Raw genomic sequence first — 25,871 nt, 5'->3', positions numbered from 1 at the left:
GCTAGTAGACCATGTCTTAGGTAGTGGGGCATTGGTTAGAATATAAAAATATTTAACAACAGTGGGGCCCAAAAATCTGGTTTATATTTAATAGGATCGATGGGCAACCCATCAGGGCCTGGAGTTCTGTTGCCCGCACTCTGACATATAGCCTCCTCAACCTCGTTTATTGATAATGAGACTCCAGGTGGCACCCTTTTCATAAAAGGGTCGGATTCAAAAGCAGGCTCTTGGTAAATAGTGGAAAAGTGACTTTCCCAGGTAGTGCTCATTATGTTGCAGCTGATGAGAGTGAACAGTTGTCCCATTGATCTTAACTCTTTAATGGTAGTCCAAAATATATTCCCATTATTTAAGCTGGCAGCATTAATGAGCGCATCCCAGTGCTCACCTAATAATTGTTCCTTCCTATTAGCAATAGCATGCTTATATGTCAACCTTAAGGACTTGACCAAATCATTACACCTAGGGTTTTGAGATAGGGCCTTGCGGAGCTTCCTGTTGACAATTGAGCACTCCTGATTAATCCATCTAGGTTTGCGCAGTACTGTACAAATGGGTTTAGACAGCAAGGATTTAATGGCTGCTCGGAATTTGGTAAAGACGCTGATAGCCACTGGGTGTGGAACAGGGCCTCTAAACAGATGTTAATAAGATTCATGTTTCCCCTAACCATAGAACTGAATAGGTCTGCGTTATTAATGCCTCGCCATACCAGTCTGCGGTTATCTATGGATGGTGATAGATCTCCAGCACCACATTCTGTCTGAGGCGTTGGAACTGGAGACATCCGTAACGTTACTTGTATTGAGTTATGATCCCCAAAGATTGTGGCCATAATTTCGGCTTTAAGCAAGCTTGCTTCTAAAGCGGGGGAGATAAAAAAACATTATCAATTTCAAATGAACAGATTGTCCCTCTGAATGTCGGTTCAGGGGGTGCATTATCTTTTGTAGTTGCATCAATTTCGATAACATTAATTAAGTTATGGGTGTTCAAATGGTCCATTAGCTCTCTACCCCATTGCATGTTTGTCTGCTGCTGTGTGAATATTCGCTTGACCATGAGTAAGATAGCTTAGCATTGAAATCACCCCAGACAGATTCCTACTGACTTAAAAGAGTCTTTGGCTTTTCCAATAGATGCAATAAAATTAAACACATTTATAAAATGCATATTTGGAACAGAATGAAAATCATTGTTAGAAACATTAATTATCCAAAAGAAAATTCCACTATTAAATAATATGCCTAGAAAATTATTGTTATCTGTATGTACAGTTTTTATGCACCCCCCTGTCTTAATGTTGACCCAGATTGATAAACCCCCATATGGTCGACCCTGCTTGGGGGTTGTTGCTAGGATGTTATGGCATTCAGACCCCTCAATATGCAATTCTTGTGTGACCCATGTTTCCTGAAATAAAAGGATATCTTGGTCTTTAATAAGTTGTACCCAATCTGGCTGGTGAAGTTTAGAGTACAACCGTGCAACATTCCAGCTTAAGATACGGAGGTCTGGACTTGCTGAGGCCTTCATTTGCATAGGGGGGATAAGTGGGTTGTGGGAATAGTACCCTCAGTTTCTGGCAGGGCATGAGGTAACCTAATAGCAGGATCAGTATTTTCCCCAAAAGTTGATAGTCAGTCTTGGGTCTCTAATCCAGACAAGGCCTGGAAACTTTTAGAGGTAGTAATTCAAGAGGAATTGTTGGTGAAAGGAGCGTGATTTGGTTTGTAGAAATAACCATGGGGTAGTGCGCATATGTTAGTGCTATCAGGTGTTATGAATTCGCAACTCCTTAGTAGGTGTCTGACCAAAGAAGTTCGTCGGAAGTTTGAATTTTTTTGTAGATGCACCAACTCACCCAACCCTGCATGCCATAATAATATCCTTCATTTCGGATACATGGAAGCTTCTATGCCTTGATAGCCAGTCCGTACATTTATTGCATAGCTGGTCCCATGACTCATGCTGATCCCTCTTTAAAGTAGGTACTCCTGCCAGTACCAACACATAAGGGCAAGCAGCGGGCGGCAGATTCAGGACATCCTGATTAGCCAGTCATACTTGGGGCGGCAGGAACATTAATGCACGAGGTACTAGACAACCTGTTCTGATTAGAGCCCCTGGACTTGTTTAACTTATTTGCACCATCCCTGGTGGGGTTGGTATTTGAAATGGTTATTGGTATAGGTGGGTGGGGGGAGGAGCCGTTTCTATCTATAGGCAATTGACGCAGCCCCTGGATTGCTCGTATATCGGGTGCAGGGTGATTGCGGGAGCAGTAACTCTGGCGGTTTGTGATACAATTTCGGCATCTAAAATACTCATACCAACACCTACACTATCGATGGCCCTGCTCCCATCAACCTCTTTGATTTCGGCCATATTTTCCCCCATTGCCCCTAAAACATTTGGCTACTAAAATAGCCACCTGCCTTCTTATCCAGGGTAGATGAAAAGAACTGCTGGGGAAAGAGTCGTGACCTCATTCTATGCCAATCTTTGGAGAGGAGCTGTGTCTCCTGGAGGAGGCACACATCTGCCTCCATGTTATCCAGGTAGGAAAGGATGGTCCTCTTTTTATTGAGATTGTTGAGACCTCTCGCATTGAGAGTGAGAATTTTCAGTGTGGGCTGGGAAATAGCATGTCATAGTGTGTGCACCAGCTTTGGCCTGTATTTGGGTCACTGTGATCCCTCTTCCCCCTGAGCTCCCAACGTCTGCCCGGCCTCCATTGCCCTTTTATCCTCTCTTCAACGCCTTTAACCTGCATACCAGTTCTCCTCCCTCCCCTCCCTAACCTCAACTAAGAAACCCATTAACCTCAAATTGTCCAGGGCCCGCCATTCCTGCGTGCGCGTCCTTGGAAGTCGGAATAGTTGGGAACGTGTGCGGCCAGTTCCCCATTTCTCTCTACACTCCCCGTGTCTCTACGCTCCACGCAGACTTCTTCGCCGCCCACTCAGCCTTGCAAATGTCACTTATCTGTCCCTCAGTCGTTCACTGTGTCATCATGGGGGAATGTCTCCTTCGACAGTGTCTCCAGCACTGCCAGTCTTTCTTGTGCCATGGTCTTGGGGTCCGGTCTCGTCGCTCGCTCTGTGCTTCGCCTCCCGTAGACCTTATGCCATCTTTCTCGAAGAGTTTTGGTCTGTGCGCCTTCTGTCTCCTCCTGGATTGGATTCTCGATGCCCAGCACCTGGCAAGTGTCCTGCATGGATCTGAGCTGGAGGAGTTTTCCCTGCCATATGAAAATCAGCCGGAAAGGGTGACCCAAAGAATACGGTATTCCTTGATTTCGAAGACATATGGTTGGCACTCGGAACTCCCAACACTTTTGAAGGGGTATTAGAGCCAGGCCTACAAAGCTATGGAGTGGTCCTGATATCTTAGTGGTTGCTTGTCCCTGGCAGCACGTAGTATACACTCTTTTAGTTGAAAGTCTGGAATGTAAGCCAAAATATCCGGTGGGGGCGCCCAGTATGCTCCTGAAGAGACCCTGCAGGTATTGTGTGATGTCTGGCCCTTCTTCTTTAGGTGGAACTCCCTTAACGCGGATGTTGTTTCGCCAAGACCGATTCTCCAGGTCTTCCATGTGTGCCTGGAGATCGCTCTGTGGAGCCTTGAGCCGGGGTCTCTCTTGCTGTAGATGCTCCACCTCCTCTTCCCGGGCTTGCTCCTGATCCTCGATGGAGGCCACCCGGTCCCCAACCGCATCGACGACCCGCCTTATCATAAGGCGGGACATTGATGCAGTTTGGGAACGTGTGGCCTCATCGGTTATCGCCTTCATCTCCCCCGCTATTTCCCTTTTCAGCGTCGGCAAGTCGCCTCGTAATGCACCGAATAGCGAGTCTCAATAGGTGTGGGAAAATGGGGCTTCCGAGGTGTCCGCATCTTGGCTGATTTGTGTCATTGGGGAGAGCCTCCCTTCTCCGCTGCCGGTCATCGGGAGCTTGGTCAGCATCTTTTTTAGATTCTGATCCTTCTTGCTTCTTGCTGAGGACATGGCTGCTATATCTCTTACCACATCACCAGACCGGCCTGCCTTGTCGTGGGGTCCCAGCCCCAGTGGGTGGCTGTCACCGGGTTGTCCTCCTGCTGAGCTCCACTATGCTATTGCATGATGGACAGGGCCAGAGGTGTCACTCCCTTTCAGTCTCGTCCGGGCCTTGCTGCCTTCGACCGTCTGCTATTGGCCTGCTGGGCATCTGCTTCTTGTTCTCAGTACTCTAAGCACTTCATGCCCGAACCTGCCGTGAATCCCCCTGTAGGCCAGCAGCCCTATCTGATCCTGGAGCAGTAGATGTCTTCTTGGACAACTGCGGCTAATTCCTGCACTATGTGCTTGCAGGCCATGGTCTCCGGTTTCCTCTGACTTGTCAGTCAGCTCCAGAGAGACTACTCCATGCCCGGGCCCCTCATCCATTGGCACCTTGTGATTCTTACAGTGTTACAGTTCATATCTCATTCCCCTTATTGGATTTTGTCATTTTAGTGTCATTTTGTTCAATACATTTTACTTTATTATTTTTCTACTTCGGGTTTGAGTTTTTTATTGTTTTGCGTTTTGACTTTTACTTGTTTGGTTTCTGCATAAATATTTTACATATTACCTTAAGTTAAGCCTGCCTGTTCGGTGCTTAGGTACCAGGGGGTTGATACTAGGTTAATTGAATGGCTTTGAAAGTTCACTCTGACAACGGTTGTGATTGTTCCTCATCTACTGCAAATAATAATTCAGTTTCTTACAGAAACGATCTGAAATTATCTGCAAAACAGGCAGTTGATAACCTACAAGGGTTGAAGCACCCTGTGGGGAAATTGGAATATGGGACGAGTATTGTGTGGCAATAGAACCTCTAAAAAAATTCAGCTTGCAAATGAACCAAGAATCACGCTTGAATGTCACAACTTTTAAAAACAAGGTAGTCAGGAAAGTGTGGCGAATATATTGCAGCTCTTTGCCTTTTGGCAGCTCCAAGCAAATTTGAGAACAGAGTGGATGTATGTATAAGAGACGAGACTGTTCACCCAATGTGAGTGGTGATATCCGCTTTGCTGATCTGCCTGAAGTTATGATGCTGCTGACAGTAGCGTGTCTGCTAAAAGCGATGGCGTGACTGGTGGAACTATAAAGCCAAATAAGAGAAAGTTATCTTCCGACATCACAGTCTTCGTGACTGAGACCAGTAACACTGAAGACTCTGAGACTCACAGCAGTAATTTCTCCTTTCAGAGCGTTATTGCTGCAGATGGAGTGAAGCCAAGAAATAAGCACATTACTAAGGTAATAACAAAGTTTAATAATGTTAATTTGTATTAACTGTTTCTCTTTTGCTGCATTTGGAAATGCATTTTCTAGTTTTGTTGCTTTTTGGTTAGTTTTTTATTGTATGCTGTTATCTTCGGTTTAAAGGGAAAGATGTTGTAGTGTGTGACCTTAATGCTGCAGTTTGCATTTCATTACCATCATTTGCTTACCCTGGAGAATCTCCAGGGCGGAGGAGGTTTGCTGTTCCAGAGTTCTTTCTTCAGCTTCTGGACAGTTGTCGCTCTGTGGCGATCTGTGGTCCTGTTTCTCTGCTCTTCTTGTAGCAGATCCTATCAGAGCTTCATCCTCCCGCCAAAGATAATATGATGCCAGGCATCACCCAGCGCACAACACAGCCTATGTTGGGCTAAGTCCATCTGCTCGGTGTAGTTAGAGCAAGGATGAAGTTCTTCAGACCCATCAGGCTGTGACTGTAACCTAAGGGCTTAAGATGAAATGTAGAGCCTACCTCCTTCCTGAGTGGCCCCAGACTGCTGTGTGCAGACCCGATAGCTGGCAGCACCCTGGAGAATGTATGTATGTATAAATCAGATTATGTTGGAAGTAACCTGCAATATGGTGGCAGGCTGCACCCTGCCATCGAGTAGGATTTCTCATCAAATTTTACTATTTACATTAATGGAGATTGTCGTTTAACAGGCAGAAGAACAACACTGATCATACATTTTTCTGGGTTTGTCTTTAAAATGACGTACACATTAGGAATGGCATTTCGTTCTGCTGCAATAATAACACAAGTTATCTTGCGCTTAATATTGTTGCATGGATTTTTGGCTACAATGCATTCAATGTTTCATTCAAACATGCTTTCTACAGGGCACATACATGATTTGCTGCTGTAAAGAAATAATGCTCCTGTGTACTGTGGCAGATTCTGAAATATTGAAAAACTTCATGATTTCTCTTTCAGCACTTCATAGTAAAACCTTTCACTTTTTGACTCATACATTTAGCAGAAACATAAAATAGTTGTGATGGGGAACATCCATGTTGGGTTAGGACTGGCTCATTTGCCCTATTAGCTGGTCAACAGTTTGAGGAGGAGGAGGTGAAGAGCTGGCTAAGTGTGCCATGAGGCTGGCATTTCAGTACATCCCTGAGAAGTGAGCTTTGAGTCAATGTAGTGTTCCTCTTATACAACGTGCAATTCATCCTCTCCAAAGCCTCAAGAATTCCTGGGTGTGAAGGGCGGCTGATTCTGATTGGGTGCTTGATAGTTTTCCAGAAACTTATGTTCTTGATTGTTCATGTTTGTCAGTAGTTAATGAAACACGCCCAGGCGTTTTATCTCTTCAGTTGACAGAAGCTACAATAAAAGTTTCTTTATCGTTGCAAAAAAATATGAATGGCCGACGAGCCTCTGTCTGTCAAAGAATGGAAGGGCTGGGGAACTGTCATTCATCTCACTGCTAAGCAGAGCAGTGTCATGCTTCACCCTCACTCAGGCCTCTGATTTTAACCAACATCACTTAGAACACTGGGACTTTAGAGACCATCCTTTTAATGAGAAAAATAAAACTACATGTCCCATAAGCAATAGTGGTGGAAGGTGTCACACATGACCTGGGGCAACATCCAATTCAGCACATCCAGATCAATTTTTTAAGTATTTGACACAATATTGAATTTATAACCTTTGTTTTTTATGGTCATGAGTCACCAGAATACTAAAAACGTGTCTTTTACTTTCAAGGTCAATTAAGTAATGGTCACCAGCTTGGAAGCTCTGTTAATTCTTCAGTATTTGTCATTGATCTCCACGTGTGGCTGGTTTGGGTCTGCCCCTGCATCGTTCCCGATAACTCACACAGGTAAGGAGCTTGTAGCAGCAACATGATAACCTTAAAATCTTAAAAAATAAGAGAGTCTCCCAGAAACCAGAAAGGACCGGGTATCAATAGTATAAACAAGAACATTTCCTTTCTGTGTTATTAAACTTCTGATAGGTGACCAAATGGCCTACACACAAATCATGGTTTACTTTATATCCAAATTTTGACACAGATAATTAGTTCTCCACAACCCTAGATGATTAATACTACACAACACTGGTAATTTCTATTTGCTTCTCAAATTTTATTTGCCTTAAAAACATTATTTTCTTTTTCAGTTAAAAACACGAACTGGTTAAGGATTCATTATATAAGGTGATCAAAATCACGTGCTCTTTAACTGAAAAAGAAAATAATGTTTTTAAGGCAAATAAAATTTGAGAAGCAAATAGAAATTACCAGTGTTGTGTAGTATTAATCATCTAGGGTTGTGGAGAACTAATTATCTGTTTGGATATAAAGTAAACCATGATTTGTGTGTAGGCCTTTTGGTCACCTATCAGAAGTTTAATAACACAGAAAGGAAATTTTCTTGTTTATAGCAACATGATAACCCCATACTCGTCTGTAAGAAGTGTGCTCCGAGGCAGGTATCCGATCATTTGTGTGAAACAAGGAAGGGCCAATATCTGCTATGTACATTTGTTAAAATAAAACCGTCAAATCACAGTATACTGTTCCGGGGGTTCAGTCCCAGCGACATTATCTGTAACTGAACACAGACATCCTAGGAATTATGTGCTTTTAAGACAAGTTGCGTTCACTCACCTGAAGGTGACATGCTTCATCATTGGGCTATACTTCTCACCAGACCGGCACTACAATGGCTGGTGGGTACCACAAGAGGGCACTTTGTTGGAGATCTTTTAATAAGTACGCCGGATGAGCATAGTAGGACAGAAGATGTTGTGTCATAAGATGTGAGATTGGTGAAGTCTGAATATAAGATCAACTATCGACCAGTTGCCGCAATATAGTTCATGTGATCTTCCTGGTCCATGTTGAGATTAAAAACAGTGGCAGAGAAATTGAGGAACTAATGGCCCCTATCACTCCGTGAAAGTGTCGATCACCTATGGATCTGCTGGTAATCTGGGGTCTATACTTCAGGTCAACTTTTTTCATGCCTTGTGTAGTCATGGAGCAATCTGTTGGCATTTCATCAGGACCAAATATGGGAAAATGGGTAAATGTGACCTAATCTTCTCCACAGCGTGAGGAGCTCTGTAACTCAAAGCCCTGCACCGTGCATAGGTGATAAGGTGCCTATTAACATCTTACTGCCACAGGTGAGCGCTGCCTAACAGAGTGCACTAGTTACGGTAACCCTTCTAAAATTCAGGGTATATTGACTTATCCAATAGCGAGGACGCCGCATCAGAGGGCAACTGGTTTGAAAAGCACATGCTTCCTAGGGTGTTCAGTTAGAGATAATGTCTGTGGGACTGAACCTCCGGAACAGTATACTGTGAGTTGATTTATATGAAGAATGTGTATACTGGACTGTCATTTTTTCATCATCTCTTATGATATGTAAAATAAAACACCTGGAGGCCAACAAATCTATCATAAATTTAATGCAAAAATAGCAAAAGGCCAAGCAAACTAACAAGTGACAATTGTCTTTGCAATGGACGAGAGCATCCACCCTAAAACAAGTTGGAGTATATAATGCTAATGCTACACAATGTATTTTTATACACTTTTCTCCTAATACAAGTCAGTGAAACATGAACACGTGATAGAAACAGTTACTGAAACAACACTAATGAGGAGGAGGCAGGATCTTCTCTCGAGAGGAATGTGAGGAGTCCATGAGGTGCAGATAAAAGATACACAGACAAGATGCAGAATTCACTGTTTCTGGACATAACACTTCTGTTTGTCAATATAGAATTTACTACAAGATGCAGGAAAGTGTGCAGATGGACATCACTAAATGAAATGGTTCTGGGCCCTAAAAGAATCATATAACTTTGCGGCCATATTAAGGCGAACAGACTATTGTAATTTGCTAATGTAATATATCAATGCACGTTGTGGCATTCATGTGTAACCAATTATCGGTATTATAGAAACCAGTATATCCAGTTATGCTTTCTCAATTCCTTCTTCCTAGAGGCCACCACTGCTGCTATCCAGCTGTATTCAGCAGTGCCTCCTGTGACCAGGAATCCTGTATTTAATCAATACCAAATGTTGTCAATGCTTCTAGCCAACTCCGGTCACAGTTGCCACTCCCCCCCCCCCCCCCCCCCTTCACCCTTGGGCCTTTTATTCTTTTAGCCAGCTCCAGTCAGTAGTGGCCCCTAGGACCTGTTTCTAAGACTACTAGTCAGCTCCTGTTAGTACTGGCCCCCTGGGACCTGTTATCATTCTAGCCAACTTGAGTCATTAGTAGCACCTTGGGACTAGTGAGCATACTAACCAGCTTCAGTCAGTATTGGCTCCCTGAGACCTATTATCCTGCTAAGTAACTCCAGTCAGTAGTGACCCCTGTACCTTAAATCCTGCACATATTCAAAACCAGAGGTCAACTCTACTGTCAACCAGTTCCAGTCAATATTGACATGTATTGTTACCCTGCTTGTAATGAATAACAGAGGCCAGCGTTGTTGCTAGCCAGCTCCAGTCACTAGTGGCCGTCACATATTATCCTCAATAGGATCAATGCCCAAGGCCTGTGCAGCGGCTAACCTGCCCTAGTCAGTAGTGACCTCCCAGACCTGTTATTCTGCATATAATCAGCAAGGCTTCGGCCATGATAACACTCACCCCACATCCTTATGGTATATTAGCAATGTAATTTATTTACATCATACGGTAGCTACCGCACTATATCACACGATCCCAAAAACAAAGAAAATCAAAAATTTGCCTAACCGTTCAGCACTGTTCAAAAATGACCAAATCACGCCAAGCACTATAGCCTGCCACATCACATGGCACACTCAGCCACAACATGACAAGATACCACGGCAGGAATTTGGGGCCATTAATCCTCTGGTCGAGGCATGTATGCTGTAGATGCACATGCTTTGCATACTCCTGCCATCTTGTGTTGGGTCCGGATATTTGCAAGTTGTTTCATTATTACCCCTAGATTTATATTCCGGCGTAAAAATTACCTTCACCACTTAACAAATCTCTATTCGTTTCATCCTCTCTGATACTCTCCCTCTTTGCTCTATTTGTTTCCAATTGTGATGGCTTATTTTCCACCTGTTTATTACTTTCCTCCACTTGCAGCATTTCTAAGGACTGAATTTTCCCATTCTCTATCATTTTTATACTATCGGCTTGATTGTTTAGGCATTTATTTTTCATAACTGCTTGTACCTCCGATAGATCCTTATTAAATAGAGGTTAAAAGGGATTTGTTGGAGACATTTGTTTAACCTCACCTTCACAATATGATATTTGGTCATGGTTGTTTCCAGTGTTCCATCTCACTATATCTGATGCATTTGTATTTTTCATACTTTTAGAAGCTATATTTCTTGCTTTCCGTAATTTTTTTTCTCTGTCTTTTTTATAGATGAACTTCCGGAGCTGCGTCTGTCATTGTTGATTATGTCGAGCATAGGTTTATCACTTCTTGATCTTTTGTTTTATCATCTATTTTTTCTTTAACAACAACAGTATTGTCTTTACATTTTATTGTATCTTTAGAGGACAGTCGGTCTTGATGGGTTGAATTCCCACATTAGGAAAATTCCCTTTTACATCGTCAATTATTGTTTTTAAAATATCCGGAATGGTAGTGTAACAGGGCTGGGGAGGAACCGAACACAGAAGTGGACCGGTGGTCCGCCACCCCCCTTTTACCTGCTTCCGTTCCCTCTCAACAGCCGCCTGATCTCTACTCCCCTGAGTGGGCCATCACAGAACCCGAACAAGGATGGCAGAACGCCCTGGAGTGGGCCGCCACAGAACAAGGCTGGCCGAACGAGAACACCCAGGCGAAAGGTGGTCACAGCAGCGGAGAGCGTGGAGGTTACAGCAGCGGAGAGCGCGAGGAGAGCGAGGCGGTCGAGACTTGAGAGGCCGGTGCCGAGTTGGAGAAGCCAGGCGGCCAACGTATCTACGCACCACCCCGCCACGTTCCCACGGGAGGAGCGTGGCTCCAACAGGTACGGGGCAGAGTGGCGGGATGGGTGGGACGTCGGGTCCAACCTTCCGAGTGATCAGTTGTATAGCCCTGTGTACAGTCCGTAAACCCTTTCCTCTACCTCAGGAGCACTCTCCCAACCCCACAGACTGTATATACTCTCAATTGCACTGGTTTCCTTTACTCCCGGTCCTTACTGCACGCATTGGTCCCATACCCTGACCTAACACCGCCCTCTCTCTCCTTTCTCCCAACGCCAACGGAACCGGAGGGACAAGCTGAGATCCGATTCCCGAGCAAGCTGGATCCTGTCAGGAAGTCTGCCTTCGACCCTGCCGTCTTTGCGAGAGAGAGGATAACCAGTCGCAGAAGAAAATCGTATAGACAAATAAGCCTTCACTTAAAACCTTATTCAAAGGGTCCGACTCTCTATCTACTTCTACTACCCCCCTGCACAGGAAGTGATAGGCGCTGGTCCTACGTCCCTCGGGACAGGTAGCTAGTTTGATAATTAGTTGGGCACAACTACACTCTGCATACGTAGATATTGGCTGAGATTGTGCCCTTACTATTAGATTATTTTGTGTTGTTATCTTCTGCTCAATTCCGGCAACAGAGGATGCCGCAGCACTCAAGAGATCTATTTGGACGTCCTTTTTGTTGGACTGATATGTTAAAGCTTCCAGAGTTAATTGCGAGGTTTTGAAGAATAAATCCCAAATTGCTCCCGCGTTCCCACTTCCTGGTACCTGAGTACCTGGGCAATGGTGTTGCCCATTTATGAATGATAGGTCCTTATACTCCTCTTTTTGTTGTCCTTGAAAATCATGTCCCTCGTCACAAGAATTAATGAATTGTGGACTACTATTCAAAACGTCTTTTTGATACGGAGTACTCCAATGCTGCTGAGTTTCTGAGTTGCTGTTGTATTCGTCCTTATTAATTTGAGATCCGTTATTTTGATTACATTTCGGCTGGTCCTGTTTTTTAACTGAATTTATCTTAGACAGAGTAAGTTCCGATTTCAGTGGGGTATTGGCTTCCCTTATGATTTTTACCCCACCATTTAGTTCATTTGGAGCTTCTTGTTATGGTTGATTTATTTGGCTCAAATTAGATGGTTCTCCTATACCGTTAGCTTTTCTGATTTTTACTTGCACTTCTATTGGCATTGGCTGCCTAGTTGGTAGTAATTGCGGAGTATCTCCCATTGTTAGGTTTTTGCATTTTGCGTCCTCTTCTTGTGAACGACCAGTAAGTGGTAAGTAATAGTTCACATCTCTAGGTCCGTTATTTGACCCCAATGGTTGACTTGGTCCTTAGTTGAATTTGACATTCGTTCGACTTCATCTTCCGACTCAGGGTGGCCTGGCTCACTTACTCCTTGCTTAGGGGATATAATATTTGTTCTACTCAGTGGTTTAATTGGAGTTTGAAGATCACATGGGTTAGTTAGCAATATTAGTATAGCACCAGTTGGATCTTTCATAAAATCAAACTTTGACGGCGACTTTCCCAGTTTCCCAAATGTATGGACCTTAGAGGATTTAAAGGACTGTATGTCACCTGCTATTTTTATTTTAAACGTATCTAATATTAGTGTTTGCTGTATTTTTCTTTTCCTTTTGATAGGAGGGAGAGGTGGCCGCTCCTTTCCTGACCTCAAAGTACACCCTCTAAGGTGAAGAAGTCTTGCTTCTTTTAGAGAATCAAACGGGCCAGTGACAAGACCAAACGGTGCTTTGATTGGACAAAAACACCTCCAAACACCTCCAAGGGAAAACACCCCCAAAGCACACCTCAGTACAGAATCCGCCGGTGCTGCTGGTTACTTAGTTAATTAACTTATTAATTAATCAATTGATTAATAGCCGGGCTCCAGGTAGGGCTGTAGTCTAGGTATGCATAGTAATTCAGGGGTTGAGGGGTGCTTTAACAGGGTCAAAGTCTGTTGTCACTTTCCCCTTTGCATAATTTCTCAGATTTTGTATTACAGACTTATTACAGACTCCAATGGCTCAGCGACTTACGGATCGATCAACTTTAACTATTCGCCAAACGCCACACACCTCTTGCCACTTGTCCCTCACCACTCACTGTTCATTGCTTGTGGAGAAGTGTGGCTCACTGGTTAGAGCAGGCAGACCCTGAAGCAGAGGTCAGACCCGGGACCAGGGTTCAATTCCCGACGCGGCAGGGTCTTGAGCTCAAATGTCCACGGACTCGATAATTCTCGCTTCGGTGCCTGACCTAATCATGGGTTCACACTCTGCAACTCTGGGCATTAAGCTTGCTTAATCTCCACAACGGCCCCCCGCGGCGGGATGCCTGGCTTTCACCTTGGGGATGCCCTGTAGGGGCTATCTCACAGGGAAAAGCCAGGACGGGTTCCCAAGGCAAGCGCTTAGAGACCCCTGGGTTATAAGCGCTATATAAATCCAACATACAATACAATACAATACAATTGCTTGTTCGTTGCTATTCATCTCTGTCAAGAGTACAAGGGAGAATGCTGGAAATCGTTCAGGAGCAAGAGCGGGATCCAGAGTCAGTCCCACTACAGACGGCAGATGTAGGCACTTCCCTCCACTCCTCGGCTCAGCTCTGCTCTGCTCAATGCTTAGTAAATACGTAAAATCAGGCGGCAGCTCTCTGAGTTCTGAGGAATGATTGAAGCGTGCAATGTCGGACCATAGATGCGTCCATTCCTCATCGGAAATAGGACGTGAATTAAGTCTTCTCACATAGACATGTACCGGGGGCATGGGGAAAGCACTGTTTTAAGGAGGAAGCTATAGATAAATAAGATCACCCCTTTCATGTTAGCAGTCTTGGTGAGAAAGGCCTCAAATTTTGTGAGAGGTCGAGTAGCAGCCTCCTGTATCTGAGGTGTGAGGGCCCTGTGCATCAATTGGATATACTGATATCTTTCCGTGTTCTTCAATTCAAAGACCCTTTGATATTGATCAAAAGTAAGGGGATCAAAATTGTATAACAAATGTATTAGAGCTAAGCAGCCTCCCCTTCTCCAGGCATCAAAGGGCCCTCATGTTGGGCCGGGGGTAAAGCTGGATTGAAATGGATTGGAGTGATTGGTGATTTCGGGCGACCTGTCGTCGGCCGAAATTGAGTCCCATACTTTAAGAGTGGTGCGTGTGGGGCAGCTAAGGTCACCCTGGCAGCCGCCTGGAGGAGAAGGGAGGCTCCAGCTATTTCCCTATGGCACTCTCGTCTTTGGAGACTGCTTAGCCTAGAACGTATGGCTGATATTTTCAGGGATAATTATAAGAATTTCGAATTTAAATGGGGTCCCCTTGTCGCCTTCCTCTCCCAGGAACATCCGTCTGCGGTGTGTCCCTCCACCATCAGAGTCCGCCATTTCTTCCAGTTTTGATCACAATTCCAGTGTCGACCGACCTCTCGTTAGTATGAACACACCGCCACGTCGGGTGGGGTTTTTTTTGTGGTTTTTTTCTGTGTTCCTTGTTAGATTCATAATTACTTATCCCATGTTAGGATGAGTTTGTCCACGCTTTTTGGCTATTCCGCATACAACACCTCGGTGGAGCAACCTGGAGAAATTACCGTTACAGAAGGCCGTTGAGTTTTCTTTAGACCTATCTGCTGGCTTAGCAAAGTTGCATGATCTTCTTTTTTTTCTTTTTTATCTCTCTCTCTCAGCTCCTGGGCACTTAGAAGCTGTATCTTTCATTTGGCTTATCTAATAAGAGGAGGAGCTGGTTTATATTGATCAATGCACCTTTTCCACCTGTTATAATTCTGTTGAGGCTTTCTGATCCCCTGCTTGGGACCAAGTGATGAAGTAATTTTTGCCTGTGGAAAAAAAAAATTAATAAATACATTTTTGACAAAAATCAGGCGGCAGGCCAAGGCTCCTCTGTGCTCCTCTGTGCCCTGCAGCAGCTGCCGCACGAGCAGCACCAGCAGCGTCTTAGCACCGCGGTGCCGGCAGCGGCCGTTCCTGCCCCCACAGCAGATCCGTAGAACTTAAAGCGCCCGTATAAGAGGACGTGGGTGAAGCGGGAACCGGTCACAAAACAAACCCTGGCAGTCGTCCTAGGCTCCGCTCCGCTTGCTCGTCAACTCCTCCTCGGGTCGGCCCCTTGGCTCTAATCGATACACTCCGCACTCAACGCCGAATCACAGGCTGACAACAACTGTGAACACCAACAGAGGGAAGAATTGTGTGTTTTCCCCAGTTAGTAAACAAAAACAGCATAAGTCTAGGCTGCTTCTGCTGCACCCAGAGTCTTATTCGTCTTTTCTGTCTAATTTTTCTGTCTGGAAAAAGATTGTGTCCTGGTTTTCTGCACCCAGTAAATCCAGGTGCAGATAAACCTAACAACTGATAATCAGGTGGAATAAAATGAACACATGAAAGTACGCCTTAATTTCATTGCCCTTGATTCACACTCTGGACCATAGTTGAGGGATAGGTCTAGGCATAGTCCTTGCAGCACACAATACATTTGCTTGAGGCAGAGGCCAGAGCTCAAAAGTCAGGATACCAGATACAAGTAGGTGGTAACTCATGGCAGGGGAAAATGCCTGTTGTCCGTGGAGGAATCATTCACTTCCCAGAAATCTGCATTTCAATTAATTAATAGTATATGTTTTTTTAATATCTGTTTGATGCCAGTCCACATGACTTTCATATATGCCTTTGGATTCTATGATGCAAATCCATAGGGTACATGTATCTGTAGTGTAGTTCCTATTTTCCCTATAGGCCCTGCGCATTGGAATAACATAAACAGCAGTGTAGACGTAGAAGTGCGGTCTTCCAGGTCTCTACTGACTATGTTAGACTTAATTGGGTTTGTACCAACTAGCTCAGAGGTCACTGGAAACTTTCTTGACTGAATAGGAAGTGATCAGCTTCCCTGGCACAGACAAGAAGGGATTCAGTTTTCCAACAACCGCATAAACATGACAACTTTGCTCCTTAGAATAAGAGTCAATCTCTAGAGTCGTGTGAAACAATAGACAGCTATTTCACTCAGTCAGTTGTGCAGATTACTTTCACCAAGATGCAGAGAATAGAGAGACGGGCGTTTTCAATAAAAGGTATTATTTATTGAACAGTCTTTCTTCTCTTGCAAGAGAAATGAATTGCCACAATTGCAAGACTTGTTATTATAAAAAGTGCGTACAGTAAAAGGAGGATTGTGAAATAATACTGTAAAAGCATTGATATGGTTTCTTAGCCATACAATGGTTAAAATGAGTAAAATATATACATTCATATATACATTTGGCTAACGTACTCAACTGGTGCTTCTAACTACGCCTACCCCAGTGTACCTGACCTAAGCCTAATACATGGAAGGGAGTAAGTAAGTAGAAGTTTAGTGCCAAGGGTTTGCTTCAAGAATTCTCTCTAAGGGTTTAGTCAACACCATACCTCTGGAATAGGATGTTGGAGGGCTGGTATCTCCTTTCAGGACTCGATATTCCAGTCACCCGCAAGGGTAGGCTGGAAACGCCGGAGCTGGATTTTCTCGGCAGGAGAAAAGACAGCGTCTTTCTCAGCGCGTCAAGGAGGAGGAGGGGCAGCGTCCGTGGGCTTCTCGCATCTGCTGGGCTCTGCAAGGGACAGCTGTTCTGCTCCTGTATTCACCACACCATCGCACTTGCTTAAGGCAACGTTGGTAATATTTATACCTGAAAGGTGCCTTGTTTGACGTAAGTTTTTGGACATAAGACGTCAATAAAGATGTCACTCGGAACTGGTCGTTCTTACAGTGCTCATTAGAGTTCTATTACTAATAAAAACAAAGCAAGTGGGGCTTTCCCAGGTTGCTAGGGGTTTTATCTGTTGAAAGAACTCGGAGTGTAATCTAGGAATCTAAGATAGCGGCTTCTGCTGTGTCATGTACTGTAATGAGCTGCAGAGGCGAGTTTCTGAAATATGGCTGAAATATGGCCTGATCGTTTATGCCATTATAGGGGTATGAATTGATTATAGCCGTATAGGGGCATAAGGTCACAATATTGATCGGGGTCCTAGATAGAACACGACCCCCACTCCACTAATTTATGTCCATCAAATTACTAAAAACTAAAGCAATAAGATGCACGTGTAACATTACCCACCCCAAAATACATATTGCATTTGAAATGGTGTATTTGAAATAAATCAAAATATAGGTACTGTACGTCTTTAAGCATAGAAATCATTGAACAATTATAGCATATGTAAACAGTTGAACGATTTTGCGAATAAAGAATTACACATGAAATATCTCTTTATACAGAAAAGAAGGGCGAGATTATTTCATCACATAAAATGCATTTGCTGTAAAATGTGCTAGAGGCTGAGGTAAAGTTATTTTGTCTCTAGATTTACTAAAAATAGAAGTTCTGTTCTTTACGAATAGTTCTACTTTAAGCAAAGGTATTCGTGCCAGGAAAAAAGGTAAATATTTTGAAAAAGTGTTCAATTCCAAAAAAAGATTTCATGGTGAACGGGGGAATAGAGTTCCAACGCTTTTCAGTAGTTTTTGTTGATCAAAACTGAAGGCCGAACTAAGAGTTCATGCGAACGCTGTGTGTCGGAATGTTTTTCAAAAATCATTGTTTCTATTCAGGGGAGAACATCATATCAGACAGGCTCTTAAAGAATTGGTCTACAAAATCAGGTGACAGTTCGACCAAGTTCGATAATGCTGTAACTTGGCAGGTGTGAGAATGATTGCTATCATCAATGTCTGGATCAGCAATGCTCACAGAAGGTCGTACCTGGGTGATGTTGCTTTTATTTCTCGCTCCACTGTCGCCACCTAGTCGTAGCACAGGAGTCTCAACGAATGCCGTCATCAGGATTGGTAGCCGCTGGGGACAACACAATGCATGAGCTGTTACAGGACTTAGCAAAGTATCGATATCCATTGGTACTGCTGATGGAAGTGCAAGACAGGTGTCCAACACGCATTCTTCTCCGCATAGCATACATCAAAGCACAGGTAAGATGCAGGTCTGCCATATAGGTCTGAATGAAAGACACCAGGTCATGTTCAGATCTCTCAGCCTGGCCAATACAAGGACTCTAGTTATGCGGTCCCGGTAGCGTACTGCTAGGATCGTTTCTTCCATCCCTGCCGGAGTCATGTCTGTGTTTTGGCTTGCCATATCAGAGCAGGAGGGTCAAAAATAAAATGCCTGCTACAAGTCCCAAAATTAGGGGTATGCCGCCAAAGACTGAATTGACAAAATTAGGAATAATTCCTAGGATTGCTTTGAATGGTGTTAACAGTCCCGAAAAAATCGTCTTAAATACGCCTGAGATACCTACGGCATCTGACATATTTAGAATTTGGCTAAGCATTTCTGTGAAATGAACGGGGCAATTTGTTGATAAAAGGTCATGTATCTCCGAAGCCGTCCTTGCAACTTGGAGATCATACGTCTCTTTTGATGACGTGATGGGCACTGTTGTCTGTAAAAGCACAGACTTCATTCTGCTTAAAGTATCAATTCGTATAGAAGAGACATTCAAACGAGGCCAAATGGGAGTCTCGGAGTCTCCAGGGCCGTTTGGAAACAATGCTTGCATACAGCAAGTGACCATGGAAGTTACGCTTACGAGATATGCTTTCCCTGGCAGCAGGCCACAACAGCTGTGATCCGTTATTAGAATGTAACTCCCGTTAGCAAGTTGCTTAAAGAAAGGCTCTATCTGCGTTGCAGGTGTGACATGTTGGTGGCATGAAAGGTTGTTTGAAGTTCCTTCACAGGCCCCGTGTAAATTAATACCCTGGCACAAAAGTATACCGCTTAGTGAATGTTTGCAATTTTTACCACTAAGAAATACATTTTTGTTGTTGTCACTATAGCATGGGTGTGTATATGGTAATTTCCATGCAGACTTAATGTACCCTTTACCCAATCGTTCATACTGGCCAGTCGGTATATACTCAAGGCAGTTTTTAAATCGGAAAGTTGTTATCGGAATAGTGATAATTCCGTGTATTATCCATTCAATGACAGGTCTTTCTGACATTGTCAATGGTAATCTCTCAAGTCTTTCGATGCTCAGGATTGTATAGTCTGCTCCTTTCTGTGCCAAGCTGATTTGTTTATCAGTAAGGTTAAAGATGGAAAACAATGACGTTGTGTTGATTAAACGCCATGGCACATAGCCTGAACGAAGATTTTGCAGCGTCCAGCCTAGCTGTACAATAGAACGCAATTGCGACTGGCCATGTTGTAACATTAGCAAGTCTTTGTCTATTATATAAATGGCAGATGATACAATACTGTCCAGTGAATATATTCTGGAGGACAGAGTCATTAACCCATTGTCCACAACAGAAAGTGATTTTTCCAAATTAATACAATCAATTTCTTGTATTTTTTCAGCTGTTTCAATTTGCATTACTTTCCATGCCTCGTTGTAAGCAACATATACACTTGCCGCTATGAAACGTTTTTGACGCTGTTTGCGCGGTCCCATAATGAAATCACGCAAGTTAGCACCGTCTTTAAGTAAACATAAGTGTTGCTTAATTTCTGCCAGTGTGGATGATTCTAGCCATTCGAGGCAGAGTTTCCCTAAACTGTATGTTGTTACTATCCCTGGATGTTGTCTCTGGGAGTATCTAGGGTCTGGTCTGGTAATTTTTAACCCCTGTGTTTTGTTCAGGAATCTATCTTGACAGTTATTCGTGTCTGTTGGCCAGATTAACCACTTTTTCCAATCAGGATGTGTTCTGTTTAGATGTAAAATTTGAGATACGTCTATGTCAATATCTGTGGTTACATTATCAGGTATTGGCTTTGGAATAGACGGTTTGTTAAGGTCTTTAATCTTAGCTAGGCCAAGACAGGATGTTTGGTGAATTGTGTCATTTAAGAACATTATTTGTTCTGGGATCATGCAGGCTCGAAATAATGCTTCTAGGCCTTGTACCTGCCAATCTTTTGTACCCCAGATGGTTTTTGTTTCAATGTTATTTTTCCAGAAATCAAAACCAAATGTCATCATTTTTTCATTAAATGCTTCTGAATATATCAATTTAGTATTTGTCAGCATTGTTTTCAACCCTGTTTTATCCAACAGTTTATAATAAAATGTTTCTGCATCACTGGTGTTAAACCCTGAGAAGTATTGGAATCTCTCATAGAATGTTTTCGAACTACTTTTAGGTGGAGTAGAACAATGTTCCCATTGGTTATACTTTAAAACATTTCTAGGTTGTGCAGATTTATGTAAGTAATGGTCTCCGTAATGTGAGAAGCAGTGCATCTGTTCATAATTAGACGAACCTTGTAAATAATCATGTTCTGTAAATCTTGCTGACAACAGTAAATCAGACATCATATTATTAATACTTTCAAAATCCCAATCATCAGAAAATGTACTTGGTTTTACAAAGTCACTTAAGGAAACCTTGAACTGGTGAGGATATTTCAAGATCTCGACCGGGCCATATACTTCATAGTCAGTTTTGTCCCATACTACCCTGCCGGGTATTGGAATGGCTGTGACATTCACTGATGATAGTTCTCTTTTCTCGACGTGAGATGATTTGTGTGGTTTCAGGACTAAGTTGATGTTCTGACTTGCTGTGTCCATTGAACTGTATTTTCCCTCAATGAATTTTCCCAAACAAAGTACCATGATGAGCCAAAGCAGGAGGAAAAATATACCTAGCCCAAACCAGAACTCTAACCATGGAGAAACGAGATAATTTTCCTTGAGTTGATGAAAGAGTTCTGTTGCTTTTTCTTTAAAAGTCTTTGTTTCTGGCGTCACTTCAGGGTCGTTTTGATCTTCAGAAAAGGTATCGAAGTTGATGAAGTAGCCAGAGGCAGTTCTGTCAATAGTTGGAATTATTTTTTCAATTTGTCTTTCGGTAGCACATTCTGATGCCACATCATTGTAGACTGGTGTTTCATGACGAACTGTTTCAATCTGTGTTTCAAGAGGCCCGAGTTCCATGGCATTATTGCATAGTCCCTCTCTGTGCACTGCAGGTTTATCAAATGTGATTAGTCTTTCAGTTTGAACCTCTTGGATTGTTGCAAATTTGGGTATTCTATTATTTCTTGGGAGTCCACTTGGCCTACTGTTGATTATAGGCCTCATGATTGTGGTTTTATCAGGTCGATTGATACAACTCTGTTCTCCTTTTTACCAGCAAGGGGCGGTAGTACTACTGATCTTGTTCCGTTGATTGCTAAGACAGGTACTGCTTTTCTGTAAGAAGGCCCAAATTCCTTCCTCACCGCTATTTTTTCTCTGACTAGATCCCCAATCTTAGGAATCCAGACAGGTCTTGCTGGGGCTGGTGGTGCCTCTTCAGTGGTAGTTGGCTGTTGCTTTATTTTTATGTTGCTTAAGGATTTTCTTGTTTCATTCAAGTCCTGTAAAACAGCCAAACGATCTTTGATGTCAAAGTCTTTATTCTTATCTTTTACCACTGATGCCTGACTATCAAGGTCCTGAACATGCATTCTAGTTCCGAACAATAGTTCGTACGGGCTGAAACGCTTTAGAGAATTTCTTGGCAAATTATTTAGATTAAGTTGGACACTTATTAAATGTTTGACCCACCCATCGCCCCAACCTAATACCTTCGCTGTTATAGATTGCTTTATGTCTCGGTTTTTTCTTTCCACTACACTGTTCCCCTCAGGGTGTGATGGACAAGAGTATCGCAACCCAACGCCAATACTGGCCATGGCCTCCTTATAAGCTCAAGAGCTGAAAGCAGGACCCTGGTCAAAATGGAACATGGCAATTGCGTATGTGCCGATAAAGACTCGCAGATCTTTTATAACAGTTTTGGCGTCAGCCGAGCGCTGGGGCCACATTTGTAAAGTGAATGTAGTCTTAAACAATTAATAGGACGCTGGATTGCATATAGACAGCATTACGCTACCTACATACCAGGCCATGGCATTACCCCGCTTGATTCGCTGCTGCGATCTCTGTCGCAGTTGGGACAGTTCTTTACATATTTATAGTGGTGCAGGCTCATCTCCGGCCACCAGTATACTGATTGTAATTCCGTCAGCGATTCCTTCATCTGTATGTGCCTTGGACGTTCACCCATGTGTGCGTCTGCTATTAATAACTTTCTCCGGTTCATATTTGGAATTACCCTATCCCCCACTCCAGGGATTCGAGCAAAAGGAACGGAGTTTGCATCAATTACGTATGCATAATTGAGTGGATAGTTCACGGGTAGTGCTGCACAGTCGCCTTTTAGGGACGTTTTTACTGCCAGCATGGTTTCTCCGTCTATGTATTTTCCTGAACGCTTTTTTGTGGCTACGGAAGCCGGTTTAGTTGCTTCCGCTGTGGCTGTAATAGCCAATGAATTCCCTGCAACGTGAACGCCATCACGTTGATGACTCAGAGTGTGTATCACGTGAGTCTTTTGTAGTTCCTTCTGTAAAATAACTAGCTGTTTCCAAAGCATTTTATGCTTGATTGTGGCACCTGTGTCATCTTTGTAATCATTTTGAATCCAGCTCTGCAACTTATTATTGTAAGAGTTGACGCAAAAATGCGAATCGCACACGATTAGTGTCGGGAATTCACGTTCTGCATTTTCAAGCGCCATCTTTAAAGATCTGATTTCAGCTCGCTGAGCCGAACAGTTTCTCACTGATTCAGTTTTTGTTATTTCTGAATTTACCGCACAGCCAGCGACCTTTAACAATCGCACAGGCTGCATCGTAGGATTTGTTTTCTACATTGTAATGTTGTACAAATCTGTCTGTGTAGATTATACAGGAGTACTGTTGTAGAGGAAGAATTTCGATTGGCAGAGGATATTCTTGTTCATAAGTCAAATCATTCAGTTTTTTCGTGTGCGGGGCGAAATAGTATTTCACGTCTTCCGCCGCAAGAGAATTTTCCCACTGTATCCATTTCGGATCCAGTGACACTGTAGGCAGGTTTACTGGGCTGAATAGCGCCTCGAAGGCGGATTCCGCTGTGAGGACAATCATCCTTTTGCCGTGTGCTTGTTCTCGTTCATTCGCTATTGCAGTTTGTACTGCTTTCACAGTATTTTCTGTGAGACTGACTGTTTTTTCTGCTTGTGTGTACAAGTGAGATTTGTAAGCTATTGGTACCGTTTCTCCCTCATTAGAGGTTAGGTACGTGAATCCGCATCTTCCTGGGATGACTCGGATTACAAGGTCGATTGTATTGTCACGTGTATCTAATTTTGTTTTTGCTAACATGTCTGTTTGCAATGATCTCAAAATTTCTGTGTGTTTTTGAGTCCAGTTGATTGGTTTAAAATCAGGTTTAATTAGTTCGTAGAGAGGTTTAACCCTCTCCGCATAATTTAGAATGTAAGTTCTTCCGCGTTTTTGGTGCTTGGAGTACAGCGCACTTCTCTAAGAAGTTGTCCGCTAACCACTCTCAGTGCAAAGTATGCCAAAAAAGTTTCAGGCGTAAATCTTATCTCACTGAGCATATGAGAATCCACACTGGGGGAAAACACTCTCCGTGCAAAGTATGCCACAAAAGTTTCAGGCGTAAGTCTTATCTCACTGAGCATATGAGAATCCACACTGGGGAAAAACCTTTTCAGTGCTCTGAATGTCAGAAAAGGTTTAGGATCAAACTGACTCTATACCGACATGCATTAACCCACTCTGTGGAAAAACCTTACCAGTGCGCAGAATGCCCGAAAAGTTTCAACCAAAAATCTTATTTAATTGAACATATGAGAATCCACTCTGGGGAAAACCCTTATCAGTGCTCTGAATGCCAGAAAAGGTTTTGTAACAAACGGAGTCTATCTCGACATACAATAACCAACTCTGTGGACAAACCTTATCAGTGCCTGGAATGCCAGAAATGTTTCAAAGACAAAAGCAGTCTCACTCAGCATACAAGATACCACTCTAAGGCTAAGGAAAAACTTTATCAGTGCTCCGAATGCCAGAAATGTTTCAGTGATCATAGCACTCTCACTCTGCATACAAGAACCCACACCGGGGAAAAACCTCATCAGTGCACAGAATGCCAGAAATGTTTCATTGACAAAAACAGTCTCACTCGGCATACAATAACCCACACCGGGGAAAAACCTCATCAGTGCTCTGAATGCCAGAAATGTTTCCGTTTCAAAAGCAGACTCACTGAACATACAAGAATCCACACTGGGGAAAACCCTTATCAGTGTTCTGAATGCCCAAAACATTTCAAACTTAAATCACTTCTGACTGCACATGTGAGATTCCACACTGGGGAAAAACCTTATCAGTGCTCTGAATGCCAGAAATGTTTCAGTAGAAAAAGTAGTCTCACTTACCATATAAGAACCCACACTGGGGAAAAACCTTATCAGTGCTCTGAATGCCAGAAATGTTTCAGTTTAAAAGGCGGTCTCACTCTGCATACAAGAACCCACACTGGGGAAAAACCTTATCAGTGCTCTGAATGCCAGGAATGTTTCAGCAAAAAAATCAATCTCACTCAGCATATAAGAACCCACACTGGGGAAAAACCTTATCAGTGCTCTGAATGCCAGAAATGTTTCAGTCAAAAAGGCGGTCTCACACTGCATACAAGAACCCACACTGGTGAAAAACCTTATCAGTGCTCTGAATGCCAGATATGTTTCAGTGTAAAAAGCCATCTCACTCAGCATATAAGAACCCACACTGGGGAAAAACCTTATCAGTGCTCCGAATGCCAAAAATGTTTTAGCCAAAAATCTAATCTCAATGAACATGTGAGAATCCACACTGGGGAAAGCCTTATCAGTGCTCCAAATGCCAAAAATGTTTCAGCCAAAAATCTAATCTCACTGAACATGTGAGAACCCACACTGGGGAAAAACCTTATCAGTGCTCCGAATGCCAAAAATGTTTCAGCCTTAAATCTCATCTCACTGAACATGTGAGAATCCACACTGGAGAAAAACATTATCAGTGTTCTAAATGTTAGAAAAGATTCAGAGGTAGAGATGGTTACAAGCACCATAAGAAAACACACCATAAAAAATAATTCAGTGCTCCGAATGCCAGAAAAGCATCAATTTTAAACACAATCTCACTCTACATGAGCAGACGCACACAGGGAAAGAACATTACCAATGCTGTTAATGCCAGAAATTCCTATTTGATAGGCACAGCCTCACTAAGCGACTCCATACTGATGAAAATCCTTATGAGTGCTCTGAATTCCATAAAAGCTGCAGAGAAAAACGCAATCTCACCATGAGAAACTCCACACTGGAGAAAATCCTTATGCCATAAAAGCTTGTATCTGAAAGGCAGTGTTATGCTTCATGAGAAATCCCACTCTGGGGAAATACCTTGAGTGCTCGAAATGCAAGCAAAGTTTTGGTTACAAATTACTTCTCACTTGTCATGAGCGAACTCACACGGGAGAAAAAAGCCTTATGTGTGTTCTGAATGTCAGATAAGGTTTAATCACAAATACAATGTCATTTCACATGAGGGAATTCAAACTGGACTAAAGCCTAATACAGAAGGTGAAAGCCAGAAACATTTTACTGAGAAAGGAGATCTCACATAAAACAAAAAAGGGTGTGGGAGGGTCTAAGGGAATTTTAAAGACCTACCTAGG

General features: G+C 43.1%; 1 protein-coding gene across 1 annotated transcript; it reads left to right on the top strand.

Annotated features, from left to right (window-relative positions):
- Positions 1-4,013: 4,013 nt before the first annotated feature.
- On the top strand, positions 4,014-25,098 carry LOC147737230 (uncharacterized). The gene is made up of 2 exons (XM_086923239.1): positions 4,014-4,077; positions 23,657-25,098. The coding sequence occupies exons 1-2, from the start codon at positions 4,014-4,016 to the stop codon at positions 25,096-25,098; spliced, it is 1,506 nt and encodes a 501-aa protein (XP_086779365.1).
- The last annotated feature ends 773 nt before the right edge of the window (positions 25,099-25,871 follow it).

This window comes from Lissotriton vulgaris, chromosome 1_1, assembly GCF_964263255.1.
Source record: "Lissotriton vulgaris chromosome 1_1, aLisVul1.2, whole genome shotgun sequence".
Taxonomy (NCBI): domain Eukaryota; kingdom Metazoa; phylum Chordata; class Amphibia; order Caudata; family Salamandridae; genus Lissotriton; species Lissotriton vulgaris.
Note: the sequence above shows the minus strand (reverse complement) of the source record. Positions and strands in the feature narration are given on the sequence as shown.

Excerpts from the sequence above, each read along its gene's own strand:
- LOC147737230 (XM_086923239.1), top strand. The coding sequence starts at position 4,014 with ATGGCTGCTATATCTCTTACCACATCACCAGACCGGCCTGCCTTGTCG. Across the intron at positions 4,078-23,656 it reads GTCGTGGGGTCCCAGCCCCA|CGCACTTCTCTAAGAAGTTG; the intron begins GTGGGTGGCTGT and ends CTTGGAGTACAG.